The 15856-nt window shown below is 36.1% G+C and overlaps 1 protein-coding gene across 3 annotated transcripts in view; it reads left to right on the forward strand.

Annotated features, from left to right (window-relative positions):
* The first annotated feature begins 3260 nt into the window (after positions 1-3260).
* LOC120328560 (neprilysin-like) overlaps positions 3261-15856 on the forward strand; it is a 54199-nt gene continuing 41603 nt past the window's right edge. The window contains exon 1 of one of the 3 annotated variants that reach the window (XM_078114437.1): positions 3261-3405. In XM_078114437.1, coding sequence (XP_077970563.1) covers positions 3284-3405 — 122 coding nt within the window. In that variant the 5' untranslated portion in view covers positions 3261-3283. Of the gene's footprint in view, positions 3406-5111; positions 5250-15509; positions 15526-15856 lie in introns of those variants that run through there. The other 2 variants (XM_078114438.1, XM_078114439.1) reach the window with 2 other exon arrangements.

The following is a 15856-nucleotide window of genomic DNA, read 5'->3' on the forward strand; positions in this document are numbered from 1 at the left end:
ATTTTAATGACCATCGCTTGTTGTGAAAAATTCTGCAAAATTACCTAGAATTCGTGATATCTTTTCCAAGTTCCGGAAGAGTAGAGTCGATAAGACGACCACTCTATGATGGTAACGAGTATGGCTGGGCATTTTCGAATGTCTGAAGACTTCAGGATCGAATATTTTTTAAATCGGATCGTATCTCGAATACTTGGAAGATGAGTAGTTGTATTGACTGTTTTATTGTATTGGGTCCTTCAGACACATAAATTAGTGGAAACACGTAATCTCCCACTCAGACAGTTTGAGTGTTCACACACATTAAGTCACATGTCTAATCAATGACTCACTCGGAAGAAGTGAGAATTGCATTTTGAAGATTGATATTAATAAAAAGAGAGGTATTCATCTCGACCTGCAAGCGCGTAAAAAAATACAAGATGTCGGCGATTCTAAATTCTCGGTCTGAAACGATTTGAATAAGTTACTATTCGATTCGAAAGGCCCAACCCTGGTAACGAATCTTGCAATCCTTGTGTATATGGCAGGCGTGACCAGCATCGTCGATCACCACGTCTCGAGCAGTCGATCGCGTCTGATGTTGAGTGAATTTTATTTGAAATACCCCCAAAAATTGCCTCGAAGCAGTTGTGTGTTTTGCAACAGGAAGAAAACAGTACTTTACATGCGCAAATTACAATATACACATACAGTATTTGAGTCTGGGCAAGACCGATAAAGCATATTATCACATGAAAAATGCAAATTTTTCCGCTGCCAAGGTTTAAGAATGAAGTTCCGAATATTGCGTGTCTAGACCAGGTTTGCCATATTGACTTTTTTAACGCCAAATTTCACGATTTTGGCTTTTTTGAAACACGTTTGGTGTCAGAATTTCCGTTTGGCCTTTTTTTGATGTCTATTAGTAAAATTATTTAAAATACAATACCGGTATTTATTGGTTTATACCGGTGTATTTACCGGTTTTATTTGTATATTTCATGTCTGTTGTCCTACTATAACGCAGCAGTCCTAAACTGCAGTTAGACTTGTTAGGAGGCATGTCGCACATCTGTGTCCTAGGCCAGTAAGGTCTTGAACATGTATCCCGTCTCTTTTATACCGTTTAACTATTATGCAGATACTGTTACATTTTTGAGGCAAATAAACATACATACATACATGCATACATACAAATAGCAAGCTTTGCTACTCAACATTTAGATTTTCCCTTAACCATGACCAATCAAAAATAAGTCACCAATGACATAACATGTGCTATCGATTAGGTTGAACTATGTATGTCTGACCTTGGTCAGACGAAACGTTACAGAAATATATTGGTGTTCTTGGATCACTTAGACTGACATGACTATTGCAGTTTTTGCGGTCACTCAGACAGATATTCAAGCAAGCTTAGTTTTGCGAGTTACAGTGTTATTTGTCAGTTTTTATTTATGTTTTCAAAAAATAGTTGTAGGGCTTGATTCAGTAAATGTCATTTTTTCTTCCGAGGAGCTTTAGTATGGTTACGTTAATCAAAATTCTAGCAAACGACTTGATTATCTGGGCTGAAATCATCTATCAGTATACTATGTGTGCAAGCGGCACGAGGTTGAATAAATTTAATAAAAATGACGTCTTTAAACACATGAACCATTTTATAATTTTCAACACATTTCCAATTTTCCGAGGTATATATATCGCAAGTTCAAGTAGAAACTTGTGCATTTATCCGTCCTAAAGCGGTATACACGTTGTATTGTATATCTGAATTGAAAAAATAGTGCTGTCCACCTAATATTTACTTTTTTGGGCTTTTTGATGTTTTTGAATTTTTCATGTAGATGTCACCTTGACTGTATTGTGTCGGATATACATTCTAATTTTGCCATTCAATAATCCTTTTTATTTGTAAACTCCTGATTGTGCTGAAGTGGAAATCATCGTGATAGCAACCAAAACTTAGCATTTAATGTGGCTCACTTTGTTGTCTTGATTTGGCTTTTTTTCATCACTTGAATCTGGCAACACTGGTCTAGACTGACAAACGATCCTACAATAACTTCGGCAGTATGCGAAAGGTATTGTCTCACTTCGAGAGTAGTGTGATAAATTTTATTCGCAATGGTAGCAGTGGAAAATGCTCAATTTGTTCTAATTCTAAGCAAGCGAAGAATCGCGTTTGGAGGAAATTCTAAATTAGATACGGAAGTTTGAGCAGTCATGTCACATTTATGGTTTGAGAATATTTATTATTTGCTCTTTGGTTAATACTTTTTTCAACACTTACGACTAAAAATTAGTCACGTCCTTTATCTGAATTGTAGGATTTGAATAAATCTTAAATAAATAAATAATGACACATTTATTCGAGGTACAATTAAATATTCAAATCAACAACTTAAATGGAACATGAAGAATACAAATTTTATGTCGATTTTGCGAATTTGTTGTATGCGTGTGTGTAGTTATCTGCACATTCAGTGCCCATTTGTTTTTGTCTGGGACTCAATTATCGATCAGTCGATCACGATCGTTTTTGAAGATTTTAGTCGATCGCGGTCAAAGGTTAGCATGGCCACCCCTGGTATATGGGATAAGCTCGGGATTTCATAATCTCTACCCGAGAGAGAAAAATCAACGAGATTACTTGGAAAAAAAAGCGTACCACATTCTCTTGCCCGTTTGACGTTGCATGTCGGGTATGAGATTAGTTTTCCAGTAATTTGTTTCAGATGCATGGACTTGGCAATGAAGGTAGCTGTAACGTTCAGCGGTTAAATAATTAATCACCCTACGACATCAGTGCCAAATTCCTTCGTAAAGGGGCCAGACGTTATGAATGGTCGGGGAAAACTGTCTCAGCAAGGATTATGCGAGAGTCGTACTCACTCTTCTGTGCACATTACATAGTTTATGTGTTCATAAATACTAAAATAGTTTTAATAAAGAATATTAGTAGTTATAATACGACAAATATTGAGTCCCCCCCCCCCCCCCCCCCCCACACACACACACACACAAAAAAAAAAAAATATTACCCCCTGGTAAGGAATTTCTCTCCGATTGGGAAACTGGTCTGGATTTTCGTTTCCACAAAAAAAAATTCGAACAAAAAAGCTTGAAAAGTGATTCTACGTCAGCTATTTTATAAGGTGACCGCATGCCCTTTGGTAAATAAGTTATAGATAATTTTTGTTTGCTTACTTTCTCTTCTTGTAATGTTACGCCATAGCGCAAATCACGTTTTATTGCTTATGTCACAAAGGGCGGTGAAATATTTAACTATGAACAAACAATGACTGCGTTATTTGACAATCAGTTCGATAACGTCGGCTCTCATTCGCCCAGAATCTGCTTCCGAAACGAACAACATATACAGACAGAGAACCATATACGATCAACAAGAAGAGAAAACTGGTAAGCGAATTTTTTTATTTTCAAATAAAACTGTCAATTTTTTGTGGATTGGGGTTGTTGTGATAAAAATGAATATAAATTGTGATGCCATAGTGTGGGGATTATAGTCATACTAGAAAAATTGTGACGACATAATATTGAATGCTATAGAAGAGGAAGGTCATACGTCATAATTGTGATAAACATTTACTATCCGGATATCGCCCCACCAATAATTTTAAAATTATTCTTTATTTCGATTTCATACATCATTAAAAATTGTGAAGTATAGGTTAATTCCCTTAAATTAAATTAATCTAAGTTGTCAAATTTTTGTTAAAAAAACATTGATGATTACAAAATTAAGTTTTATTTGAAAGCAGAATTTTTTTTTCGTGTAAGTGCACTTGTACAGCGCCTCTTTCGGAGTGAAATTCGTGACTAAGCGCTGTATAAAAAAATACTGATATTGTGATTTGGTAATTCTCCATGCGTGATAGTTACGTCATAGTTTACGGAAATGAAATTGTTACAAAATAGAGTAGATCCAACTATGATTATTCCATCACAACGATATACCGGAAATTTCGTTGATTCATTTTGTCGCAACAATTTAATATCTTCTGAATCGGTGGGATCGGCGTTATGCTTTTATTACGAAATATTATAACTTAAGATAAATGGTTAGAGTAAGCATATGAAGTGAGATTCATAGTATGTTCTGGGTTAGGCAGATATAAAACTTTAGGCAAATGGTTATAGTAAGCATATGAAGTGGGATTCGTGGTATGTTCTGGGTTGGAAGGGAGACGTACACAATTTGGCGTGAAGCCAATTACAAATGAAAATACTTGTTAGATTTGATCTTGCCAGCCTTATTTTCGATATTTACGTTTCAAAACTTTTCATTTATGTAATTATGTACGTTCCAGCCACTTATTTTCAACTATTTTGTTTTGAATAAAACATGCTTTCGCCCCCCTATCTTGTATTTGTAACTCATTGTTCGTGGTATTAGCGTATTTTGGAGGTGGGACGCGAGACTTGACAAATAGTAAAAAGGGGATATTGGTCAGAGACCGAAGACTTACCGATCGAAAATTAGGGGATCCCCCAAAACAGCACTCTTACTCCATAGTGGCACATTGTGTCCCATCACTAATTAATTAATAACTCGCTAATTATACGACATAATTCGCCCAAAATCAATAGGCTTCTGGTCCGAGATAAGATGAATGCACATGCAAAATATGGAGCAGATTCAATCCCGCTTTTGTGAGATATCGCGTGCATCTAACAGACCAACAGACAGACAGACAAATACCTATCAACATACTTACCGATTAAAATCGATAAGTAATGAGGGCGCGGCTTGAAGATATGACTACCACTGCACTAGGCAAATGTTTTTTTAAATTTCCTTATTCCTCTTTTCGAATTCTTTATTCCTCTCTCACTACGCACTCTCATTTATTCTATTAACAAATTCTAGTGTTAAGTTCAAGTCGTTCCCCTACTTTTATACCGTTTATGTAATATATAATGTGTGCACAAATGAGTTTCATAGTAATATTAAAAACTCAAGAACAATAATGCTGCAAATTACAGTAAATATATAACAAGATTCATTACACGAACGACAAAATTTTTTCTGGCTAGGAAACGTGGCGCTAGTCCTCGACCCGCCAAAACACTTGCTTACAATCCTATAACATTATGCTCTGCCGTTAAGATTTAGTATAGTATTACTTTGGTTGTAATAATCAATATTCTGGGCTGGAATGGAAGCGAACTCATCTTTATTTATCTACGCATTGGTTTATTAGTAAACATGTTGCAGCGACACGATACAATGATTCTCAAACGTGAGTCTGTTTATATTATAAGATTTTTTATAGGCGCTCCAAAGGTATGTGTACCAATATAGCGGTAACTAATTTTGTGCGTCCACTTTACATCCATCAAGTTGCGTAAATGGACTGACGCCTATGGGCAAGGGGTATATTCACTTGGCTAACACAGACAGTCTCGAAATCGTAATAGAACATAAATATGGAAAACCGGAAGAAAATTATAGCCTAACCCTAACCTGGTACACACACTACGGGAGTACTTTTTTTATATACCCAGTGCCATCGATTAGGTTTCTGTGGAAGCAACTACTGTATTTTACGGACCCTAAGGCGCAAGTTAAATCCTTTTTTCTCCTCAAAAATCGATCGTGTGCCTTATAACATGGTGAGCCCAGTGTATAAATCCGGTAGTGCTATAGGTTTTATTGTCACACTCAAAACGAGTAACGGTACTATTGTTTTAAATATAATCCGCCGTTTTACGTTTTTTTTTTGATATAACGTGTTTAATGTGATGATGACTTAACAATTACCTAAAACGCGAAAATGTTGAAAAATAAAGTGATAAAGTATTCGGCGGGCCATATTAATTTGTTACGCAGGTGGTAATTGGCCCGCGGTTTGGGAGCCACTGGTATATGCCATAAACAGAAAAAGCTTTTTACATATCGGTGAATGTCCTAAGCTAAATACATAGGAAAATGGCAATGGACCGCCACCTAATACTTTCAAAACAAGTTTTTTCGTATTTTTTCTGTTTTACGTGCATTTTCGCGCTCAAATATTTCCGTAGCGTCATCAAAATTTTTATGTCATTGATATCCCAAAACATCTCGCTTCTTAAGTAACTACGTGTTGTTGTTTTTTTTTACTTCCCGCTTCCGCAATTTATGTTTTTATAGTGCTTCAACCTTTGACCTGCAGGGATTAATCCTCATCACCCAGGTAATTTATCATTCTCAACAACAAAAAATCGTGTTAACTCATAATATAGGCAACACTTCAGCAAGTTGTTTTCGTCGTTTCAACCAAACGCTCCGAAAAGGCTCTGGCTTAGCGACGGTTGTATATACCAGGCTTTACGAGTCGCAGAAGTATTTCTCTCCGGTTGAAAAAAAATTCACAAAGTTTTCAAGTAGAATTTTTAATATTACCCACGTCAGCACAACGTCTTGTCCGGGTCAATTAGCGTATAAGAAGGAATAAAAAATAGCATAACCTCTTTCCACGAAATAGCAAGTACATTTGTAAGCTGTGTGAATTTATCATTATAATACTATTTCTCGCAACCATTGTTATGGCAACTGACATATACGAATCCGAAGTAAAAAGTAAATAAGGAGAAAGAACTTTCAAAGCGCACTACGCCAGTGCCGTTCAGTTATTGGACACGTTAGTGTACATAACGATCGTTTCGATATTATGTTATTGTTCTTGTTAGTAATATTTTTCTCTTTCGCCATGATGAAATCGCTTTTCTTTCCGAATACTGGACCAATTACTTTGAAATTTTCAGTGGTTAAAGATTGATTTTTTCGCCAGAATGCTATTACTTTTACCTATTTCAAAAATTTCTGTGGCCTCCAAGAGATTCGTTTTTTATATGTCAGAATAAAAAAAAATAGCGACACCTTGTGACGTGTCCATATATTTGAGCACAGCTCTCTTGTTTATTTAATAATAGTATCATATAGAGTCCTGTACCTTCTAAATCAGAGTATCTCGAACTTTTGATTTTTAGTTTTGACGTACCCCCATCCTATGTCGTATCAATTAATGTGAAAAAAGATAATGCAAATAAAACTCTGAAAGTCTGAATAAATACATACTGACGTATACTGACAGGCTAACGGTAATTCGATAAGATTATGATCTATTTATATATGTTTCAGACCATTTCCATTTAGTTGCGGTCTAGGGCCGGGCATTTTGAATCGAATAGTGAATTATTCGAATCGATTCAGAGCTAAATTTCGAATCGCCGCCATCTTGTTTTTATCTTTCCGCTAATGGTCGAGGTGAATTCCCCAATTTTATTTTCATTGGAGTCATATCTTTTTTACGAAATTCTAACATATGACTATTCTCTGCAGTGAGTTATTGATAAAACGTGTTTGTTATTCTGTGTGAGCGCTCAGTAATCTATCTGGGTGATTTATTCTATGTCTTCGGTAATTCATTTGTTGAGAGGACCAATTACTATAATAAAATCGTATTCGAGATTTGTTTCGATTCGAAAAATATTATTCGATTCGATTCTGAAATCACAAGGTATTCGAAAATGCCCAGCCCTAGTTGCGGACCCTCTGTGAACCCATCACGGACTCCCGGGGATTCCCCGACCCCAGTTTAGGAAACCTTGCTCTAAATTAAAGTCTAAAAAAAAATAATCAACATTGGCGCCCCCTGGTGTTTGTAAGTTGGTTGCGTCATGTCTAACCTTTTACACTGTGAAATTTGAGGTTCCGTGAAATTGTGTCTGACTCGAATTTCCTTGATTGACTCAATTATTTTGAAATTACATATTATATGGGATATTTTCCCACACTGAAATAGTTGGCCTATTTACAAAGCTTTTATTGGTATTATTGCCGCGTGGAATTCAGACTGTTTCGTCAAATTTTGCTTAGAAAATGAATAGCAAGAAGTGGTTTTCAATCAGAGTTCCGCGGCATTCCAGTGGAGTGCAGTGCAGTCCGGGGGTTCGCAAGTTCAAATTTTAACCCGAGCGTCTATTCAGTGGCTCTCAAACGTTGGGACGCAACCCACATTGGGGTCTTGGAGAAATTTTGGGGCATGAAGCTGATCGAAAATAAAAATATTTGTTAGATTTGATCTTGCTCGCCTTATTTCGGATATTAAATTTTTTCTATTTTGAATGATATTTACGCCCCATTCACATATTTTCAACGTGCTTTTTTAATAAAACATATTTCGCCTTACTATCTGTTATTTGTAGCTTATATTGTTGGCTAGTTATTTTTGAAATTGGGCGCGAGACTTGACAAATTCCAAAAAGGAGGCTTGGCCTAAAAAGTTCAAGAACCACTGGACTATAGGTTATTACATGTATATTGTTTTAAATATAATTAAATACACGGGTATAATATAAGCCTACAAAAGGTGATTTTTAAATAGTGTTATATATTCTACAAAATTTATTTTTGAAAAATTTGAGTCGCTTGAAAAAAACATTAGGAAGCCCGCTCTAATATACCATTACAACAACATAACACTTATTTTATTACAAAGGAGTGAATAAGGCGTTGGCAATCAGTCCAATCACGTAACTGCTGTCAGATATGTTTGTTATGAATGTATTTGTGACATCTAAGTGTGTCGGAGCTTAGTCGCAATTCGATAAATGGATAAGACAGCGTAATCATAATGCGAATCACGGACTCTCGCCCGGTTAGAAGTAAACGTTCGTTTTTCATGAATGTCTTTTACTTTAGTATACTTAATATTTATCACTCAATGGCTGTACGATATGTTTGTTACAAATATATGTATACCGGTATGTGACATGGCGAGTGCTTCCTAGGTTTAGTTACGCTTCGACAAGTGGTTACGTGCGAAGCGAGAGTTGCGAGGTATTAGGACACGTTCAGTGACAAAAATTTGAGTATTTCGTAATATATTTTTGTCGAGGCTATTTTTTATCCAAATGTGTATTAGAGTAGATAATGTGAATGACTATTTCTTATATCCCGGACGAGTGGAATGCCGATAAAACGTCTTAATTATATGGCGAACCATGGCCTCTCATCCCGTTATCATTCCGTGTCGGGTATGTGATTAGCCAGTTATTTGTTTCAGATGTATGGACTTATATCAAAATATAAATTACCGTTACTTATGTAGATGTCTTTCACTTTTATATACTTATTATTTATCACGCAACTGCTGTACGATATGTTTCTTACAAATGTATTTGTGACATGACATAAGTGTGTCAAATTTAGGGACAAAGTCTGAGTAATTTGAGATATACTTCTATGATTTGGAAATGAGGCGTACCTATGTATGTATCATTCTCTTTGTTGTTGTTGCTAGTAAAAAATCTTTTTCCGGGCACTTGACCAAATTTTTTCAATTTATCAGTAGTGAAAAATATAATTGTTTGTTAAAACAATGCTCTCTAAGTGGTTTCCCTCGAAGTTGTTTCATCATTTTTCTGCCAGGCTGAGCCACCGTTGGATGTTTGAACTGTTATCAGAAATTTTGTGATTTTTTATTCTAGTCTGTATCAAAATACTGAAGTGTTTTACAAAACACCGGTTATTATTTTTGTTTCATTCATTTCAATATTTTGTTGATGATCCTTAAGGTCATCGGTCGCTAAGGTAGAGAGGTTAGACACCACGATATTAGAAGGCCATTGAATTTATCTTTTTTAGGGTGACCTCCAATCAATACAGAAGTCAGGTCATTTGGAACATATTCTGGAGAAAACATAACTTTTGCGCAAAACGTTCTAGATTACTGAACTGTCGGGTACAATCATGCACAAATAGTAGTGCTGAATGAATTTTGGTCAAAATAATTAAAGAATTTATATGTTCTGTATTGGGGTCCATACTGTTTGTTCCCTAAGATCACAAAGGTATGTAGAGATGAAAAAGGTCAGTTTGGGATTCTGATCGACATTTATTGCAGTCCGTATCTTTTGCGCAAATAAGTTTGATCGCCTTTTGTAAGAGTGAATTCAGTGAGACGTAACTCAAAACTTTAGTTGCAATTCGACAAGGTTACGTGTAGAGCAGGGTCGTCCAACCTTCCCGGCTGAAGGGCCACATGTAGTTTACTAATATTGACGCGGGCCACTTAGCATGACATTATGTCTTAGTTTTGCTACACTGACTACAGGTTAATGAAAAAACAAACAATACCCGCACACCAAACTTTCACAATTATTAGATTAATGAAACTGTTGTTTCCCAACCATTGATATTGATGGGGCGACATCAGAAGTTGTTTCCGAAAGTTTCGTCAAAGACAAGCAGAGACGCTTTATCTTTTTCATCACAGCTTCCAAAAGACCAATGCTCCTAGTCGTACCTTTAATAGGGACAATGGCTGCGAGCTCTGCGGTAATTTCAAACTCATTATTATCGCCAAGAAGAGCAGAGCAGCCAACTGAGCAGTAACCTTGATGTCAGAGCTTCCGTCAGGCGCCAAGAATTACGATGAAAATTTTCCCGCCTTCGCAATTGAATGGTCTGTCTTGACAAGCTATTTTTACAAACACCTCTTTTATTTCCGGACGTAAAACATTGGCAACTTGAACAATACATAATATACATTCTTTAACGAATTCTCAATCTGAGAATGGCTTCGATTGTTTTGCGATAACGTCATATAGAGTGGTAAAAGAACAAGGCTATGGCACCGATATTTCTCAATATCTCCTCCCAGTTGGTTTCGATTCAAAATGACACTAATGTCTTGTTTAGATAGGCTGGCAGAGCGCATTTCAGGAAAATAAACAAATGGTTTGTTTCACATATTTGTATACTACATCACTCGAAAAATAGTTCCACTCCAATTTATTTATTCAATTCTGGAAAAATAACGCTCGGGCCACTCGAAATGCTTCCGCGGGCCACATGTGGGGTATTAGGACAAGTCTTGGTGACAATTTTGAGTAGTTTTGAGTATTTTTTTATATAAAAATGATGAAGATATAACCTACGTATAGGTTCACAAAATTATTGTTTTGCGATAAAAATCGCTTTTTATTTTCGTCTATTTTCGGCTATTTATAATTCAGATGGCTATTACTTTAAATATAGAATTTACATATTTATTCATGTCGGGTATTGTATTAGCTAGCCAGTTATTTGTTTCGCATGTATGGATTTTATAGTGGAGGAAGCCGTAATAATATGAAGCTTTTATAATTTGTACAATACGCTTTATGTACAATACGTTTTACCACTGTATTTGTGACATGGCGTTTGCGACCGAACCTCAGTTACACTTCGACAAGTAGTTACGCACAAACGGAGCAGTGAAAAGTATCAGGAAGAGTTTTAGTGACAAAGTTTAAGTAAATCTAAATAGACTTTTATCATTTTCAAATGAAGTGGAACAGCGTATAGTTTTACGAAATTTCTGCTGTTATGCGACAAATAAATTTCTTTCTTTCACCACTGTAGCCTTCAGATTTTCAAGAGATCAACTACAAGTGTACCTAAGAAGACTTCATAATCTCATGTTAGTTCCTCATTGCTCATTTAAGTCGTTGTTTCGGCGCATTTTACTTTTGCGAGAACTGCCTTTTTGATTGGTCCTATTGACAGTAAGTTTGCAGCACCGCATCGTAATGTTATAGGCGATTCATATTTACGGTTGTAGTTGCTTGTATTTGTCTTTACTGTAGCCGTCTTGCGTAGAACATTGCTTGAATCTCACCATCTATTCTTAAATTTAGTTGTATTTATTTGTTTTTGGCTGTATCTGATCTCTACTGGAGCCGGAATTGGCTTTGTGTTTGCTTGGAAGGTTTCCCAAACTGGGGTTCGCGGGCCCCTGTGGCCCGTGATGACTGCACAGGGGTTCACAGCAATATAAAAACAGTTAATTAAAATATTATTGTCTTTTGCAACGACCCGCATGTGTGAGGCAACATTTTCAGCTTTTACCAATGTGATGACGAAATACAGGTCGACTCTTGCCGTAGAATCGAATCTACGAGTTTGCTTGTCTCAAATTGCCTCGAGAATCGATTAATTGTGCAATGAAAAGCAACCTCTTCCATCACATTAATGTCGTTTGTGTTGTAAATGAAACATTATCCTTCCTCGTTGGTTAGGCGCAGAAATTGATGCGGCATAGAATGGGGATCCGTTCACAAATAGGAGTCCGCGGGCCAAACCCTTGGGAAACCACGGCCCAGAGCCAAGCTTAAAGCATATCATTCGTTCATAAATTTGGTTGTATTTGTTACTTGCTTGTTTTGGGCTGTGTTTGAGCCAAAATTGGCCTTGTGCCTGCTTGCCTAGACCCTTGCTCAAAGCTGACAGTCGATTTATATTTTTGGTTGTATTTGTTACTTTTGGCTGTATTTGATCTGCACTTCAACAGCTGTATTGTTCACGGATTAAAGGAAACCGGCTCGTTAATTAGGGACGCGCACGAGTGCACAGCAATGGAAACCCGAAACCGCAGAGTTCTCGAGTAACAATTTTCGCTTTTTTGCGAACTTTATTCCAAAAATGAGGCAGATTTTGTTGTTTTAGTCGAAACACGAAAATAAGAAATTTAAAACCACAGCTGATGATGAAACATACACTTTTGAAAAAATGTGTAAATTTTACTTTATTTTTGCGTAACTCGATTTATATGAATTAATAAACTACACAGCAGCTACAGATATGGATAAATATATTTTCATATTATTAGTGGTTTTTCGCCCTTTTCTCTTTCGTATCCCATTTTCGTTTCATAAAAACTCTGCGATCAATTGCCTTTTTCATGCAATGGAAAAATTTCAAGAAAGCAAAAAATAGTTTTAGGTCACCCCCCCCCCCCTCCCTCCTCTTTAAATGTAAAAAGAGCATTTTTTTAAATCGACCACATTTTTCTATATCAAACTCACGTTTTCCTGCTCGAGCGAAGATTGAAATTTGAAGCGTTTGATATAAAACGTTTTTGTAAATTTGTGAATAGTCTTTCTGGAATGTTAAAAAAATGCAAAAAATCTCAAGTTGATAGCAGGTCAAACAGTCAATCACGGTCATTGAGGTCAGTTCTATTGAGACAGCGGTGTCGGGTAATATTTATTGAGAGGGGGAATAGTATCGAGATTTGAGAGGGTTGCTGGACTCATCGGGTGGTTCGCGTAAGCGCTGGTGGTTACGGCGGTTACGATTTTCTCGTAAATAGGGATTAGTCTCAAGATTTGAAGATATTTAAGTCAGTACTGTCATGGAAACGGATATCTGCAATTCTATAAAAGTTTTTTTTGTTTTTTCTTCAAATGAGTCAATGCATGAATTGGGAAAAACCAACGGTTATTCATAATTCGAATATTTACTATTTGGTGTATTTTTAGAGGGTTGGAATGCTTTCTTCTTGGTATTTGTGAATTGAAAATTTTCGTTACTGTATGTACTGTATAAGTACTGGGTATTTATGAAGTAAAGTCAGAGATATCAACTGATAATATACAGACCGTTGTAGATCAGATAAGCTAAAACAGATATGAGAGATTACATATGTTCTGGTATATATCTGGTATGCAATAAATTGTTATAAAACAATGTCTTAGATTTTCGCTACTAAAGTGAAAGTTACCGTCTGAAAATACATTCTGGTATATATCTGGCATTGAATAAACTGCTATAGAGCAAGGGTCGGCAAGGTCTTTGTATCAGGGGCCAGAAATTTTGATTATCTAGACTGGCGGGCCATGTGAGTGCGACGTAAAATCTCATATTTTAGGAAACAATTTTTACGGTATCACAAAAGCAAAAGTGGAAAAACGCAATTTCAACAAATTCATTGCGCTATTTTAAGTTAAAAGATTTTTAGTTTGGTTGTTTGGCAGCATCAGGCGGTCCAGATTAAAATATCCAACGGGCAGGATTTGGCCCATGTCAGCTATGGAGAGATATCGGATGATAATATGTAATACTGGTTGTAGCTTGCAGACGATCTTGTTCGAAAACGTAGTTTCACATATATTTGTTCTTCCAAGTTGAAATCAGTATGTTGATAGGATACCATTATATAGATAAGAGATAAAAGATAGTTTTTTTTTAGACTTAGAATATATGTAGAAATGCAAGTAATTTTACATATTTTTTTATCATTTAAATATGAAAATTCCCCGTTTTTCGACTCTAACAGAAATATCAATCACAAGTACTTAAAAGCATTTCTGCGTTCAGTCATAAAACAGAAAAAAAAAAATCATTGGAGCATAGCATTTTTGAGTCTTGGCGTCACTGATCCGATTATATTGTACGAACAAGTAATAAATCATTAATGGGTTCAGTATGTCTTTGATAGAAGGGATGCATAGCAAGAGATCATCACTCTACATCAGGAATTTGCAACCTGCGGTCCGCGGGCCTAAAGCGGCCCTCAAGAAAATGTTATGTGGCCCTCGGAAAAGTGCCAATTTTAAATGATGTTCAGGCCCGCGAAAAGCTTTTTAAATGTGTTAATTCCAATACATTTGCAAAGCCTATACCCAAAATCAAAGTTATTATCTATCCCTATGATTTTACAATACATATAAAAAGATCAATAACCAAAATATTTGTGCATGCAACTACTAGGGAGGTTAAATGAATGTGCAACCCGTGGTTTCACCCAGTTATTTTCATCTGGTCCTTCTATATTGAAGGTTTCACACCCCTAATATACATTGTTTGTAAGGCCAGTTTGTCTATAAAACGAGGGATGTGTAGTATGCGATCATTAATCACATTGTTCATTGTTCGTGGGACCGATTTGTCTTTGAAAGGAGGGATGCGTATGTAATCGTATGTTCGGAGGGGGTTAGACCGTTCTTGAAAAGAGGGATGCCAACATATTTGTGGGGTCAATTTGTCCCTGAAATGGGAGATGTGTAGTAAATCAGTATATTGTCCGTGGGATTAGTTTGTCTCCGAAAAAGGGGATTCAGAAGCAGTCCCCAGATTTAGAGACTATGGGAGGAGCGGGGGTGTGTCTATTTCTCCAATAATCTGTGATGACAACATAGTTATGTCGCCGACCACCGGACCATCAGGAATTAATCGAGTTCGACAAAAAAACTCAATCTTAGTTTAGTTAGAATTGATAAACCAAGTCAACTTTTTGAATACGAAACCTATTCGCTCGCTAAGGATAACATTAGCTAAGCATTCATTAAAAAACAAACCAAAAGCAGTTTTTCGTAATGTGTTTTAGAATATAATGTAAAAATTTGTGTAATTATTATATTTTTTTCTTCCGTGTAAAATCCTCCTATTTCGATTTTGACAAGGTTAAGATCAAATCACGAATACCAAAAGCTTCAATTTCATTTTAACTGAAATAACGCAAAAGTAATTATAGTAATATTTTTGTCAATATAGATAAGATATGAGAGAGATAAGATTATGTTAGTCCTGATTGTTTCAGAATAGATGTAGAAATGCAAGTCATTTTACCCATTTTTGCAATCGGAATAAAGGAATAAAGAGTTCCAACATAGGCGGAAGGAGGAATTTCACTACAAATGCTGGCATTGCATCCATACCAAAATGCTAGTTCTCGCAACAAAAAACATCAAACACATAGATTAGTGTCGGTAAGTGCAGAAGCGTAACAAGATTATTTCTCAGCTTACGAACTAAATCGTCTTACCTTTGCACTCATTCAATCACTATTGACGTCTCGACGTAAATTTCGTTGAAGTTTTACGTAAGAGACAAAAAAACGTGTTGCATAATAAGAAATTTATATCAGGTAATCTCTCAGAACTAGACTCAGGACCAGTGATGCCTAAACGTCGTGGCGATTCCCACAAAAGAGGCGTAGACACTATTTTGAGGGGGCGTGAAGATAATAAAATATAAAAATATTTGTTGGATTTGATCTTGCCCGCCTTTGCTGGGGTATTTACATTTTTTATTTTAGAT

The sequence above is a fragment of the Styela clava genome, chromosome 7 (genome assembly GCF_964204865.1).
Source record: "Styela clava chromosome 7, kaStyClav1.hap1.2, whole genome shotgun sequence".
NCBI classification, from domain to species: Eukaryota; Metazoa; Chordata; class Ascidiacea; order Stolidobranchia; family Styelidae; genus Styela; species Styela clava.